Here is a 14,338-nt window from a genome sequence, read left to right on the forward strand (position 1 = left end):
AACAAAAGAGGTTTGCACAATAAGGCAGCGGCTTATGAGAAGAAATTACCGGCTCTTTGTGAAAGCCTGACCCAGTTGGGCAATCTGGCAAGAGAGAGTCTCTTCACCGGGAAGAGCCTGCCGAGCTGTAAAGCAAAGGGGTTTTTGAAGGCCTTTTGCAGCCGATCCCGTCTCCCCGCCACTCCCCGATTCTCCGGAAGATCAAGATTCCCCCCAAACGCCTCTTCAGATCTCTTGCAGCAAAGATCAGGGGGTCAGGTGGGCGGCCGAGTTTGGGAGAGCTTCCGAGGAGTTTGGGAATTGATTTTATGGAAGTGGTCGGGGAAGCAATTTTGATACACATTTGGCTGGATCTAAATCAGGGGTGGCAAACTCCCTTTCATTGAGTGGCTAAAGTGGGCATGGCCAGCTTGACTTCACTCGTGTCAGAGGTGCCTGTGGTGAACCGAGTGTTCCGGGAGTGAAAATGGGCTCCCAAGCTCCATTTCCATCCACTAAATCATCACCATCATCATTTAACCACCTCATAATCCCTTGCAGGGTGGAGTCTGGGCAACTGAATGGAGCTAGGAGTGTATTTGAATGGCCAGATGCCTTTCTTATCGCCGGTGCAGAGTTTTGTTCAGCAGATACATTCTCAAGTGTGCCCAGAGAGAGAGAGAGAAATAAATATCTTGCCTCTACCGAGGATCGAACTCACAGCCTGCTGATTGTGAGGCGAGAGCTCAACCCCTCTAGGGAACAAGAGAACACCCATGGCTTTTGAACGGTCACTAAACGAACTGTTGTAAGTTGAGGATTGCCTGTATTCACAGCCGCCAGTCTTTCTGGAAAGATAGAAATATCACCTTCCGCAGATCAAAAGCTTGTTTCCTTTGATGATAATTAGTAAGTCTCTGTAGGTGGTTTGTTTCCTAACTCTGCTCAGCAGGAGTTATGTTGTCTACATAAACAAATGAAGGGGAAGTGCTGTGTGACCACACAGGTCTCTGCCTCTCCTGATTAGGAGAGGCATCCAAATCAGTATTAATCTTGCTTTAAAAAAATAAAAAAGTACAAATTGGCCGGCCCAAGTTCTCCCCCCCCCACCCCCGCAGTGACTTTGCAGGTGGAAATGGGATTGCAATATGAAGTTAGCCAAGGGTTTGTAACTGGAATGCAGGTAAATCCTCAACTTTCCAGTGTTCGATCCACCTGCCTGCTCTACAGATTTGTTTGCAGGTCCTTGACTTATGACCACAATGGAGCCCAAAATTTCTGTTGCTAAGCGAGACATTTGGGAAGTGGGAATTGTGAATAATTAGTTACCTTATGGTAAGATGGGGGACCAATAAATGTTATACATAGATGATAGAATGAGCTAGAAAGATAGGATGGATGGATGGATGGATGGATGGATGGATGGATGGATGGATGGATGGATGGAGAGAGATGGGATAGATGATACATAGATAGATGGATAGAGATAGGTAGGTAGGTAGGTAGGTAGGTAGGTAGGTAGATATATAGATAGATAGATAGATAGATAGATAGATAGATAGATAGATAGATAGATAGATAGATAGATAGATAGATAGATATAGAAGTAGAGAAATAGGGTAGATAGATGATAGATAGATAGATAGATAGATAGATAGATAGATAGATAGATAGATAGATAGATAGATAGATAGGATATAGGATATATAGATAGGATATAGGATATATAGGATATATATAGGATAGATAATGGATAGATAGGTAGACACACACACACACACACAGATATGATAGCTAGCTAGCTAGCTAGCTAGCTAGCTAGATAGATAGATAGATAGATAGATAGATAGATAGATAGATAGATAGATAGATTAGAATAGAATAGATACAGATAGAGATAGGATAGATAATAGATAGATAGAGATAGAGATAGGATAGAAAGATGATATATAGATAGGATAGATACAAATATAGGATAGATAATAGAGAGATAGATAGATAGACACAGAGAGAGAGAGAGAGAGAGAGAGAAAGGATATGATAGATAGATAGATGATAGATCGATCAATGGATAGATAGATAGATAGATAGATAGATAGATAGATAGATAGATAGATAGATAGATAGATAGATAGATAGATAACCAGAACTGAAAGCTCCTTATCTCTAGGATCAGGCAAAGAAAAGAATAATACCCGTGGCTTTGTACAGAAAATAAAAAATTACCCTTGGCAAAGCCACGTTTTGTGTGCTACTCAGAAGCTTTGTACACCAGGCATCCAAGTTTCTGCTGTGAATTTGTTATTTCAAGCCCAACGCTTTTCCCCCTCCTTCCTGGCTCTTCTCAGTCGAAGACTTGGCATCCCGGCGGCACCCAAAGACACCTTGAGATGAAATCGTTGCACTTTACCTCGGCGGCTACAGAGCCCCTTGTCATAAGCAGAAACCTCGAGTTGCAGCCCACAGCAATTTCCCTCCTAATGGAAAGTAATTTCCCCCAATTCCTTCTTCCTCCAAACAGGCATTCCGCATGAACACCATACCTCTACACCTAACAATAGCAGCCGCATATGGAAATATGGGCTTTTATTTTTCTTTACTGTTTTAGATATAAAAGTGGTCGAGGTGGGAGGATTTTTCTCTTGGGTTTTTTATTGATTTCCGTGGGTCCAACACAGATTAAAGGTGAGCTATACGTATGAACAGTGCAACTGATCTATTTCCATCCAGCAATGTATGTTTAGACAGGGGGTGATTCATGGTCCATCAGACTGTTTGGGGGGGGGGGGGCAGACGGGTGTGGCTAAGTGGTCATGTGATTGGGTGGGCATGGCTAGGTGGTCATGTGATTGGGTGGTGGAGCTAAGTGGTCATGTGACTGGGTGGGCGTGATCAATTTAGCAATTCCCCTACTCACCCACCACCCCTGGATCATATAGCAGTGGAAAACATCCTGAAAGGCTGTTTTTAAAGTGTTTTAAAAGACTTTTTTCCCATTTTTTTTTATTTTTACACATTAAGAAACAACATAAAAAAATTCTCATCCATTACATACAGCCTGTCGTTTGGTTACAAGTGTTTTTGCATCCATATTCTCAATTACATATACAATCACAGATTTTCCGTCTAATATAACTAGATACCTCATTTTCATTGTACAACATATATTCAATTACAATTAATATTTCTTTCTTTTCAATAAACCTAATTCCCTTGCATTCTGATTGTCTGTTTAATAACAATATACTTTTATCACTTATCTCAGTCTGAATATTTTTACAGTATAAAAGAATTTGCCAACTGTTTATATTTATATATCACTATTTTCAATTATCTATATCCCACCAATTATCCATCAAGTATGCTTATGTTCATTATTGGCCTTGTACATCATACATTCAAACAAAAATGTTATTCCTTCATTTTTCAACAAGGTATTCTTAATACTCACTTCATATATATATATATATATATATATATATATATATATATATTATATATATATATATATATATATATATATATATATATATATACACACACACCAATTTTTGATTACTTCCTTATTAAAATTATTTATCAACAGGATATCTTTATAATATACACTTAGGGTTATACATTATATCACCATCCTTTATCAATGTACATAGATTCATTATTATCCTTATCCTTCATTTTAAAACAAAAAATTCTAAATTATTCAATTAATATTGAATTCATATCATATATATGTCAATCTTTCATTGTATCATTATTAATCTATTTAGCAACATAATTGCATTATCACTTATCTCCTTTAATTAAAACATAAGTAAAACATTTTTCATAGAGCCGAGGTGCGCAGTGGTTAGAGTGGCTGTACTGCAGCCACTTCAGCTGACTGCTAGCTGCAGTTCGGCGGTTCAAATCTCACCGGCTCAGGGTTGACTCAGCCTTCCATCCTTCTGAGGTGGGTAAAATGAGGACCCAGATTGTGGGGGCAATATGCTGACTCTGTAAACTGCTTAGAGAGGGCTGAAAGCCCTATGAAGCGGTATATAAGTCTAACTGCTATTGCTATTGCTATTCATTTCCATGTTTATTTTTCCAGCCACTGATAAAACTGTGACCCGTCAAAAGCACGAACGTCATAAGCGCGCCGACAACACCGCGGCGCTAAAACCGCGATTTCAAAAGCGCGCCGACAACAGCGCGCCGACAGAAGCGCGATTTCATTTAAGGTAAGATTTACAGTTAGGTTTAGGGTTAGGTTGAGGGTTAGGTTTAGGGTTAGGTTTAGGGTTAGGTTGAGGGTTAGGTTGAGGGTTAGGTTGAGGGTTACGTTATAGCGCGCTTCTGTCGGCGCGCTTTTGTCGGCACGCTTTAGGGCTAATTAGTCATTCATTCGTCACGCGGTTTTGTCACCGCGCTTTAGACACCCGCGGTTTAGTCAGGCGCGCTTTTGTTGTGCGCGCATTTGTGGTGGAACTGATAAAATAAATCCCATATCTTGTAAAATTGCTCGTCTTCTTGTTCTCTAATTTCAAATGTCAATTTGCTCATTTCAGCACACTCCATTATTTCTCGAATAACTTCTTCCTGTTTTGGTATTGTTTCATTTTTCGTGTTTTTAAAGACTTTTAAAGCACTATTTTACAAGCTGGCAGCAGGGCTGTTTTTCAAGCCATTAGCAGCTCCTCCACTACTCAACCACCGGGCCCTGGGGCATGTGGCTGCACTGGGGAGATCGCCCCTCCGTCAGCTGGTCCTCCCCAGCACCCTTCGGCCTTTGGTGGCAGCGGTTGAGATCAGAAGTGCAGCTCAATCAGTGAAGTAACTAACCAGAAGGCAGCTGGAGTGGATGCTTGCTGGAAGATAAAGCTGACGGCGATGGGCGGCTGGATACTTTGCATTGGAGGGCTGTATCCAGGGGTGGGTTTCAACCGGTTCGTGGCGGTCCCTGCAACTGGTTGGTCGCCGAACCCGAAAGTAAGTAACTTCCGGGAACGGCGAAGGGTGCGCCCGCCCGCCCGCGGTCCTTACCGGGTTTTGACGAGTTCTGCGCTTCCACGCATGCGCAGGACGCTTACAGCGCCTGCGTGATCATCCAGGAGCAGCTGGAGCATTGCGCAGATGCTAGTACGCATGCGTGCACCGTGCGTGTGCACGAGGACGCCGCCGGCCCCATTCCAACCGAACCGGTTGGAACGGGGCGAGAAACCCACCCCTGGCTGTATCCGACCCGCGGGCCATAGCTTGGGATCAGTGGTATAAATGCTTGTAAAAAAGAAAATTGATGGATGGATGGTGCGTGCATCTGTGAGGAAAAAAAATCCTTCACAACAATTGTACCTGGATTTATTTCCATCCAGCAATGTATAAATGCTTCGGGGGGAAAAATAATTAATGGATGGATGGATGGTGTATATGTGAGAGAAATCCTTACAACTTAAGCAGAAACGAGCATTTTATTCAATTTTTACACCCCCTATACCGCCGAGCATCACACTTTCTCCCTTGGCAATATAGCGGTAACCACATTTAATTTTTCACCCAACGAAGGACTGTCACAGACTGTAGGAAAAGGATATTTTTTAAAAAAAGAAACGGTAAGCAGGACACCCTATTTTCCTTGCGTCAACTCTACACTGGCCAAGTGAACTCTGACCCATGATATGGGGTGTGGAGGGTTTTTTTGGAATTTAGCTGGATTCATGTTGCAAAACAGGGAGGTCTAAGTGACATTTCTCCATCATGTACGCACATTGGGTGCGTGAAAATTTACTCATGCAAGCACTTATGACTTTGGACGTATAAGCAGAGGTGATATTCAGCCAACACGTTATTCTTTCATGTGCACACATAACGTTATGTGAAATTGGGAACACATTAAACTATGGAAACGTAAAATATTAACAAAAGCAGGCCTTTCAATGATCCCTACAAATTAAAACGAAATTGAAAAGATTATTCATGGCTCTCTCGGGCTTACCCTGGACAAGCTGCGTAAGAGGAGTGTCAGGCCTGCAGCCATCTTTTCTTTGGGTCTTTGGCCTGCCACACCTTCTATTATTCTGCTATGCATTTTCTATGGTGGGAAAATGAGAGAGGGATTGTACGGAATTAGATGATAGGTAGCCATAACAACATTCTTCCTAGAAAGCCAAGGTCATCCTTTGTCTTTGCACCTCTGCACCTGGCCGGAACTGGATGTGTGGAAGCTGCCAACATGGCAGTGGAAGATTGGACCATGTGATGGACTTGTGGGCGTGGGGGCAAGATCTTGAACTTTCAACTGGGTGGGGAAAACCGGGGAGCTTTCAGATTCGGGTTTTTCCCAGATGCGCCAACATGGCTCTCTTAATGAATTGGAACTTTGAGCAATACTTTGCCTTGGACTCTGATTTACTTTTGGATGCTGTTTGGAACGCTGACAGGGAGCTACTTCCAGAACCAGTAGATGCTTGTGTGTGTGTTGAGTTCAGACACATTGTGTGACCCCAGCTTGCTCTGCATTATTAATACCAAGTCCCAGTGGAGTTTCCTTGGGCGTGAAGGTGAAAAGCAATCAACAAACAGGAAAGAATGAGGGAATTCTATTTCATTGGGACTGGAATAAAATGCTTCTTATTTACTTGTCTTGAGGATTGACAAACTAGAGCGATTGTGAGGCGGTGATTGGCCATTCAGTTAGAAGGAGGGGTTTGGAGTGAGGATCATCAAACTTGTTTGCTGAAGCACAACTCCCAGCAGCTCCAGCCAAGATGGACAATGCTGAGGGTGTCAGGAATCAACACAGAAAACTCTAGGACAGGAGTGTCCAGCCTTACCAACTTGATGAAGTGTGGACTTCAACTCCCAGAATTCCTGAGGAATTCTGGATGCTGAAGTCCACACTTCATCAAGTTGCTAAGGCTGGAGGCCTCCGCTCTAGGAAGCCACAGGCCCTCCCTTTGTACTAGATGGTCTAACCCAGGGGTTGGCAACCTTAAACACTCAAAGAGCCACAAAGTTCCTACCTGGAAGCCCCCCGTTCAATTCTTGAGCCGACCAGAAGTTCAGTTCCCCCACCATAGTTTCCTCCTAGCACAGCGTCCTTTTTCCTCTGCTGACCGGAAGTCCGGTTCCCCCACCATAGTGTCTCCTCCTAGAACAGCATCCTTTTTCCTCTGCTGACCGGAAGTCCGGTTCCCCCACCATAGAGTCTCCTCCTAGCACAGCATCCTTTTTCCTCTGCTGACCGGAAGTCCTGTTCCCCCACCATAAAGTCTCCTCCTAGCACAGCATCTTTTTTCCTCTGCTGACCGGAGGTCCGGTTCCCCCACCATAGAGTCTCCTCCTAGCGTGGCGTCCTTTTTCCTCTACCTGTCCTAACTGAAAGCCCTATCAATTGCGGAGCCAACTGGCGACAGGGAGCCACATGCAGCTCCAGAGCCGCAGGTTGCTGACCCCTGGTCTAACCTGACACAGTGTCAATCAATCAGGCTTTAATACTACTACACTTCAGGTGGCCTATACTTATTCATCATTTTCAACATGGAGCAGTTACACAGTCCCGCCCCCTCTTTTCAATGAAGAAACAGGCCAACCATGGCTGCCATTTAATCGCAGAAGGCAACTGCCAATAATGCTATGTCACTCTTCCAGGAAACCACCCAACCACCCACCAATTCAGTTCTTCCACCCCATTCTCAACCCACTAAATGTGAATTAGGGAAAGGTAAATTGATGAGGCCCTCTTCCACTAGTACCAATTATCCCAGCCCTTCCTGATCCTGCCTGCAGGTATATTTATGGAAGAGTGGAGAGCACTGTAATCTCTGGAGGCCAAAGGAACAAAATTGGTATGTGGCATCGTTTGATAAACCCTGGCTGTGATGGAAGTCTGTAACTCAGCAAAAAAACGTGCGGAGAAAATGTGAATTTAATTTGATCTATTATATAAGGGCATAATGATGCCCTCCATCTGCTGTGAAATATAAGCGATTCCTTTTTGGTGGTTTGCATAATATCATAGTGTGTTCCCAGCCTTATTGGTTTGCCAGAGACAGAAAAGCTTGCTTGCTTATCCACAAGGGCCTTTGTGCGCATCTGTGCGCGCGCACACGCGCACAGAGCTGCTTGTTCTCTAAGAACAGGATGTCCCCAGGAGTGGGTTGCTGGCGGCATTACTGCTAGTTTGCCGCACAAATTTTGCTTCACTCACGTGCACGCCTCACTTGTGTTCCGCACGCATGTGTATTTGCACCTAAAAGGGTCTGCGCATGTGCAAAACATTAAAAAAAGGGGGGGGGAATACATGTCTGCAATGAAAATTGTTCTGCGCATACGCAGAAAGGAAAATCAATATGGCGGGCACTGTAGGAGAACCGCTTTGGGGGTGTGGCAGGCCTGGGTCGCTGCCGGTTGCAGCGACCCAGGCCCCCAAGTTACTACCGGTTCTGCTGAACCGGTCCGAACCGCTAGGAACCTACCTCTGGACACACACCCCCACCACCATATTTTCTTGTCTGGATTACAATTCGAGAGGGGTGTCATTATGTCAACAATGCAAGTCAAGAACTTTTCATGAGGAGGAGAAAGTATTCAGAACTTACAATAAAATATAATAGCAGAGTTGAAAGGGACCTTGGAGGTCTTCTAGTCCAACCCCCTGCCTAGGCAGGAAACCCTATATCATTTCAGACAAATGGACATCAACATCTTCTTAAAGACTTCAAGTGTTGGAGCATTTATAACTTCTGGAGGCAAATTGTTCCACTGATTAATTGTTCTCGCTGTCAGGAATTTTTTCCTCAGTTCTAAGTTGCTTCTCTCCTTGATTAGTTTCCACCCATTGCTTCTTGTTCTACCCTCAGGTGCCCTGGAGAATAGTTTGACTCCCTCTTCTTGTGGCAGCCCCTGAGATATTGGAACACTGCTATCATGTCTCCCCTAGTCCTTCTTTTCATCAAACTAGACACATCCAGTTCCTGCAAACCGTTCTTCATATATTTTAGTCTCCAGTCCCCTAATCCTCTTTCTTGCTCTTCTCTGCACTCTTTCTAGAGTCTCCACATCTTTTCTACATCGTGGCGACCAAAAGTGGATGCCGTATTCCAAGTGTGGCCTACCAAGGCATCATAAAGTGGTATTAAACACTTCACCTGATCTTGATTCTTCCCTCTGTTTATGCAGCCTAGAACCGTGTTGGCTTTTTTGGCAGCTGCTGCACACGGCTGGCTCCTATTTAAATGGTTGTCCACTCGGACTCCAAGATCCCTCTCACAGTTACTACTACTGAGCAAGGTACCACCTATACTGTACCTGGGCATTTCGTTTTTCTTGCCTAAATGTAGAACCTTACTCTTTTCACCACTGGATTTCATTTTATTAGATAGTGCTCAATGTTCAACTTGCCGTTTGTTATTCTAAGCAGGGCATTTCCTTAGCCAATAATAGGGTGAGAAAAGGGAACTCAGACCGATGTTTTATTTAAAAAAAAAAATCACGGAAACAAGAGAGAAAAATGCTATTTCAGAACCTAGAGAGCTAATTTGGTTTTATCAACGCCAGGAACTCTTTTTCGACATTTTGATGGTCACTCAGCTCGCTCAGGCTGTAGTATCTATGGATGATCTTTTCCGCGGTGACCCCTACCATGCGCACCCATGGGTGTCCTCTCCTAGCTGGCATCCAATGGCCGACGAAATGACCATGTCGAGATCTTTGTACGTTCCTCCAGCGTTTTTGTGAAGGTGTCCAGAGAATACTGTTTTAATACCTGTGGGAAATCAAAGGAAACCATTATTTGGGCTCAACAGCAATAGCGTTTAGACTTATATACCGCTTCACAGTGCTTTTACAGCCCTCTCTAAGCGGTTTACAGAGTCAGCCTATTTGCCCCCAACAATCTGGGTCCTCATTTACCCACCTCAGAAGGATGGAAGGCTGAGTCAACCTTGAGCCAGTCAGCATTGAACTCCTGGCAGTGGGCAGAATTAGTCTGCAATGCTGCATACTAACCACTGTGCACCATGGAAGAAGGAAGGAAGGAAGGAAGGAAGGAAGGAAGGAAGGAAGGAAGGAAGAGCAATAGCACTTAGACATATACTGCTTTACAGCACTTTACAGCCCTTTCTAAGCGGTTTACAGAGTCAGTATATTTCCTGGAACAATCTGGGTCCTCATTTTACCCACCTCGGAAGGATGGAAAGCTGAGTCTACCTTGAGCTGGTCAGGATCGAACTGTGGGAAGTCAGCAGAGTTAGCCTGCAATACTGCATTCTAACCGCCGCATCTCATTGCATTGTTATTGTTCAGAGAAAATGTGGAGAGATTCCTGGTGAGCCTTGAGGCAGCTCACTAAAATCTTCCAAAGACCTCCATCTAATTATTGTGAACATAACCAACGTGGGTTCAAGAAGATTGGAAAGATCTATAAGGTTGCCCAATTTTTTTTTTAACAGAATACATTTGATTAGTGAAAGTTGGACCGTAAGGAAGGACTGAGCACCAAAGAATGGAGGCCTTGAACTCTGGTGCTGGAGAAGACTCCTGCGAGTCCCTTGGACTGCAAGATGATCAAACCGGTCAGTTCTAGAGGAGATCCACCCTGGCTGCTCTTGAGAAGGCCAGATCCTGAAGAGAAACTCAAAGACTTGGCTACCTGATGAGAAGGAAGAAAGACTCCCTGGAGAAGAGCCTCATGCTGGGATCAATGGAGGGCAAAAGAAGAAGGACTGCAAGGTGATCCAACCGGTCAGTCCTAGAGAAGATCAACCTGACTGCTCTTTAGAAGGCCAGATATTGAGGAGGAAACTCAAAGCCTTTCGCCACCTGATGAGAAGGAAGAAGGACTCCCTGGAGAAGAGCCTCATGCTGGGAAAGATGGAGGGCAAAAGAAGAAGGACTGCAAGGCCATCCACCGGTCAGTCCTAGAGGAGATCAACCCTGACTGCTCTTTAGAAGGCCAGATCCTGAAGTGGAAACTCAAAGACTTTGGCCACCTAATGAGAAGGAAGAAGGACTCCCTGGAAGAAGAGCCTCATGCTGGGAACGATGGAGGGCAAAAGAAGAAGGGGACGACAGAGAAGCAGGTGGTTGGATGGGGTCACCAAAACTATCAGCATGAGCTTCAATGGACTCCAGAAGATGGTAGAAGACATGAAGGAAGGACAGGGGTCGTGATAGGTTGGACACAACTTCCCATCTAAACAACAACAAAGTATTCCATATACCAGCAGCTACTGCCAAAGAAGCCACATTTCCAAGGGTTGGGGGGCAGATCGAGATGACAAAGTCTTATTTTCAGGCTTCCTCTTCCCCAATTCTTTTGAGTTTCATTTTAAAGCCTGGTTTACAGATAAAATTATTCCCTTCATTGCACTTGTTGTCTGAAGCTCAAACATAGTCAATCAGAAATAGGTTTTGCGGTGTCTTTCAGACCGTGATCCTTGAGCGTTTCATTTCAAGACACTAATAAAACATGGCATGCAATTTAAGACATGATCCATGCTTGACAGACAATTGTTGCTAATGTGCCCCGATTTCAGATTAATGGGAAGGCACAATGAAATCTCAATGAGGGGAAGGGTTAAAGAGAAAAAATAACAACAATTCCCTGAACTGGTTTGCCACCCAATTCCAAAGCTGTGAGAGTAACACAATTCTCTAGCTCGCTTTTGGGGACCTCACACCAAATGTGTTGGGACTCCCACTAATTCTGGTTGACTTGGCCAACGGCTAGGACCTGTGGGAGCAGAAGTCCAAAACACATGGAGTGTTGTGGCCCGCCAGGGCAGCTGGCAGTAGATTCGGACAGTGAGGAGGTTGGGGAGGAACCCTGGGCTTTGAACTTGAGATTCCTGTTCCTACGCAAGAACATGTATTCTAGTCCTATATTCTAGTCCTGGAACATGTAGTCCTGGAGCCTGGGGAAAGCTCTAATGAGGGCTCTGTGTCGGAGGCAGAGAGGGGGGCCAGAGCATCTGACAGTTATCAGCTGCCTTCAGAGTCAGACATCAGTGAGGCAGAAGAACAGCTGGAGCCTGTTCCCAGTGTGCGCATGTGCAGAGTTGCCCAACGAAGGGAAGAGCTAAGGACAGGGGCAACTTGGGAGTAAGGCCAAAGGTGGACAATGAATGGCCCCCTCCAGGGGAAATAAAATAGGAGAGAAAGGGGAGGACTTTGCAGGAGACAATTAGTTGTTTAATTGGTTTGTGACTCTCCGAGATCCTTGCCAAGTTTTGCAGAGATCGGCCTGGCAGCTCTCCAAGCCAGAGAAGGTCTGGGACTGTAAATCCTCCTTTGAAAGACTTTGCTGGATGTGAATGAGCAGAATTCACAGTCAATTAATCAAAGGGGTTTTTTTCTTGCTTCATGCTCTTGGGCAGAGTGGCCAGACGAAGGGAACAGCTGAAGAACAGGGGTCGACTAGGGAGTAAGGCCTCAGGTGGACGGTGAATGGCCCCTCTCAGAGGAAATAAAAGAGAATATCAGAGTTCCCTCCCCATAAATACACCAAAAGGAAGAACTTCCAGAGGGGTTTAGAGACAAGACCTACAGCTTTGGGCTACACATGTTAGGTTCTTCTGAATTACGCAGGTGGCCAGAGGTTCTCCTGCCCAAAGACAGAAGGATTGTCCTTCTCTGATCATATTTTTCTCCTCCTTCGAGGAACAGTTTTACGGCAGAGAATCAAAACGAGAGGAATGCTCCTTTTGGGATGTGAATTTTTTTTCTTTTAAAGCAGCCAGGATGGCGTGACACTATATCCTCTGGGGTTTTGCACCGATGCAACCTGCCACCTGTTTTTCTTCTGCCGCTTCCTGCCGGATTTTCAGATTGTCTCTTCAAGGAAGGTGCCGGGAGTAATTGAAAAGCAACCTACATACACAACCAACGCAGGCAAAAAAAAAAAAAAGGAGAAAAAAACCCCACCATCCATAAAACCGACAGCGAAATAGTCACTGTTTTTTTCCCAGCTCCCTGCCATTCACCCAACTCGGTTTTCAGATCTCCCCGAGGTTCCTGCGCTGAACACAGCACCACCAAGTTAATCTGTCCTGGGTGGCCGTTGCATCTTATAATTCGATGTCATAAAACTTCAAAAATCTGGCTGTTTTCTGACTTCAGGGCTGGGTTTTTTCAAGCTGAGTCGGCTTTTCATTGGGTCGGTTTTAATCAAAATACGCTTGGCAGAACTTCCAGAGTATTTTAACATTCTGGTCTGACACCACCTCAAAAAGAAACTTTTAATGAAGAAAACACAGCAGGGAATAGGCCAGCCGCAAGCTATCTGGAACAGTGAGTAAGTTGCGTTTTCATTATCTGACATCACCTGATTAGCAACGAATCCGTTCTGCGTTACGATGTGCAAGAATGTCCTCTGCTTGAGGCATCCCGAAGCCATCCTTCCCTCCGGATTTCTCGGTATCCAATTTAGTAGTTTAATGATGCCTCTGTGGGCCCTTGGTGCTCTCTGAGCTTGGTGGTTTTCTCGCAGAGGTTTCATTACCCAACTAGGTGACAACATCAGAGCTAGAAGAGAGTGGGGTTGCGAGGAGAAGAATTCTGGATGATGAAGAGGAGGAAAAGAAGGAGGAAGAACAACTGTGGGGTCCTGGTGCTTTCTGACTTGGTTGTTTTCTTGCAGAGGTTTCATTAGCCAACTGTTCTGACCGAGGCTTCCCAAGAGCATGAAGCAAACTCCTGGTCCCGACAAAAACCCCTTTGATTAATTGACTGTGAATTCTGCTCATCTGCATCCAGCAAGTCTTCCAAGGGAGGATTTACAGTCACAGACCTTATCTGGCTTGGAGAGCTGCCAAGCGATAGCTACAAAGTTTGGCAAGGTGTTCTCGGAGAGAACATGGGCCAGTCCTGGAGTTTGGGGAAGGCTCTGACGAGGGCCTCTGCGTCGTAAGCAAGATGGGGCCAGGGCCGTCTGGCAGTTATCAGCTCGCTTTTGGGGACCTCACACCAATGTGTTGGGACTCCCACTAATTCTGGTTGACTTGGCCAAGGGCTAGGACCTGTGGGCGCAGAAGAAGTCCAAAACACATGGAGTGTTGTGGCCCGCCGGCGCAGCTGGCAGTAGATTCGGACAGTGAGGAGGTTGGGGAGGAACCCTGGGCTTTAAACTTGAGATTCCTGTTCCTACGCAAGAACATGTTTTCTAGTCCTATATTCTAGTCCTGAAACATGTAGTCCTGGAGCCTGGGGAAAGCTCTAATGAGGGCTGTGTGTTGGAGGCAGAGAGGGGGCCAGAGCCGTCTGACAGTTATCAGCTGCCTTCAGAGTCAGACATCAGTGAGGCAGAAGAACAGCTGGAGCCTGTTCCCAGTGTGCGCATGTGCAGAGTTGCCAGACGAAGGGAAGAGCTAAAGAACAGGGGTCA

At 45.1% G+C, this 14,338-nt stretch overlaps 1 protein-coding gene across 1 annotated transcript in view; it reads right to left on the minus strand.

Annotated features, from left to right (window-relative positions):
* Nucleotides 1–9,410: 9,410 nt before the first annotated feature.
* CPPED1 (calcineurin like phosphoesterase domain containing 1) overlaps nt 9,411–14,338 on the minus strand; it is a 34,566-nt gene continuing 29,638 nt past the window's right edge. Inside the window, 2 exon segments of the mRNA XM_032231370.1 lie at nt 9,411–9,605; nt 9,608–9,721. Coding sequence (XP_032087261.1) covers nt 9,490–9,605; nt 9,608–9,721 — 230 coding nt within the window. The 3' untranslated portion in view covers nt 9,411–9,489.

Source organism: Thamnophis elegans, chromosome 14 (genome assembly GCF_009769535.1).
Source record: "Thamnophis elegans isolate rThaEle1 chromosome 14, rThaEle1.pri, whole genome shotgun sequence".
NCBI classification, from domain to species: domain Eukaryota; kingdom Metazoa; phylum Chordata; class Lepidosauria; order Squamata; family Colubridae; genus Thamnophis; species Thamnophis elegans.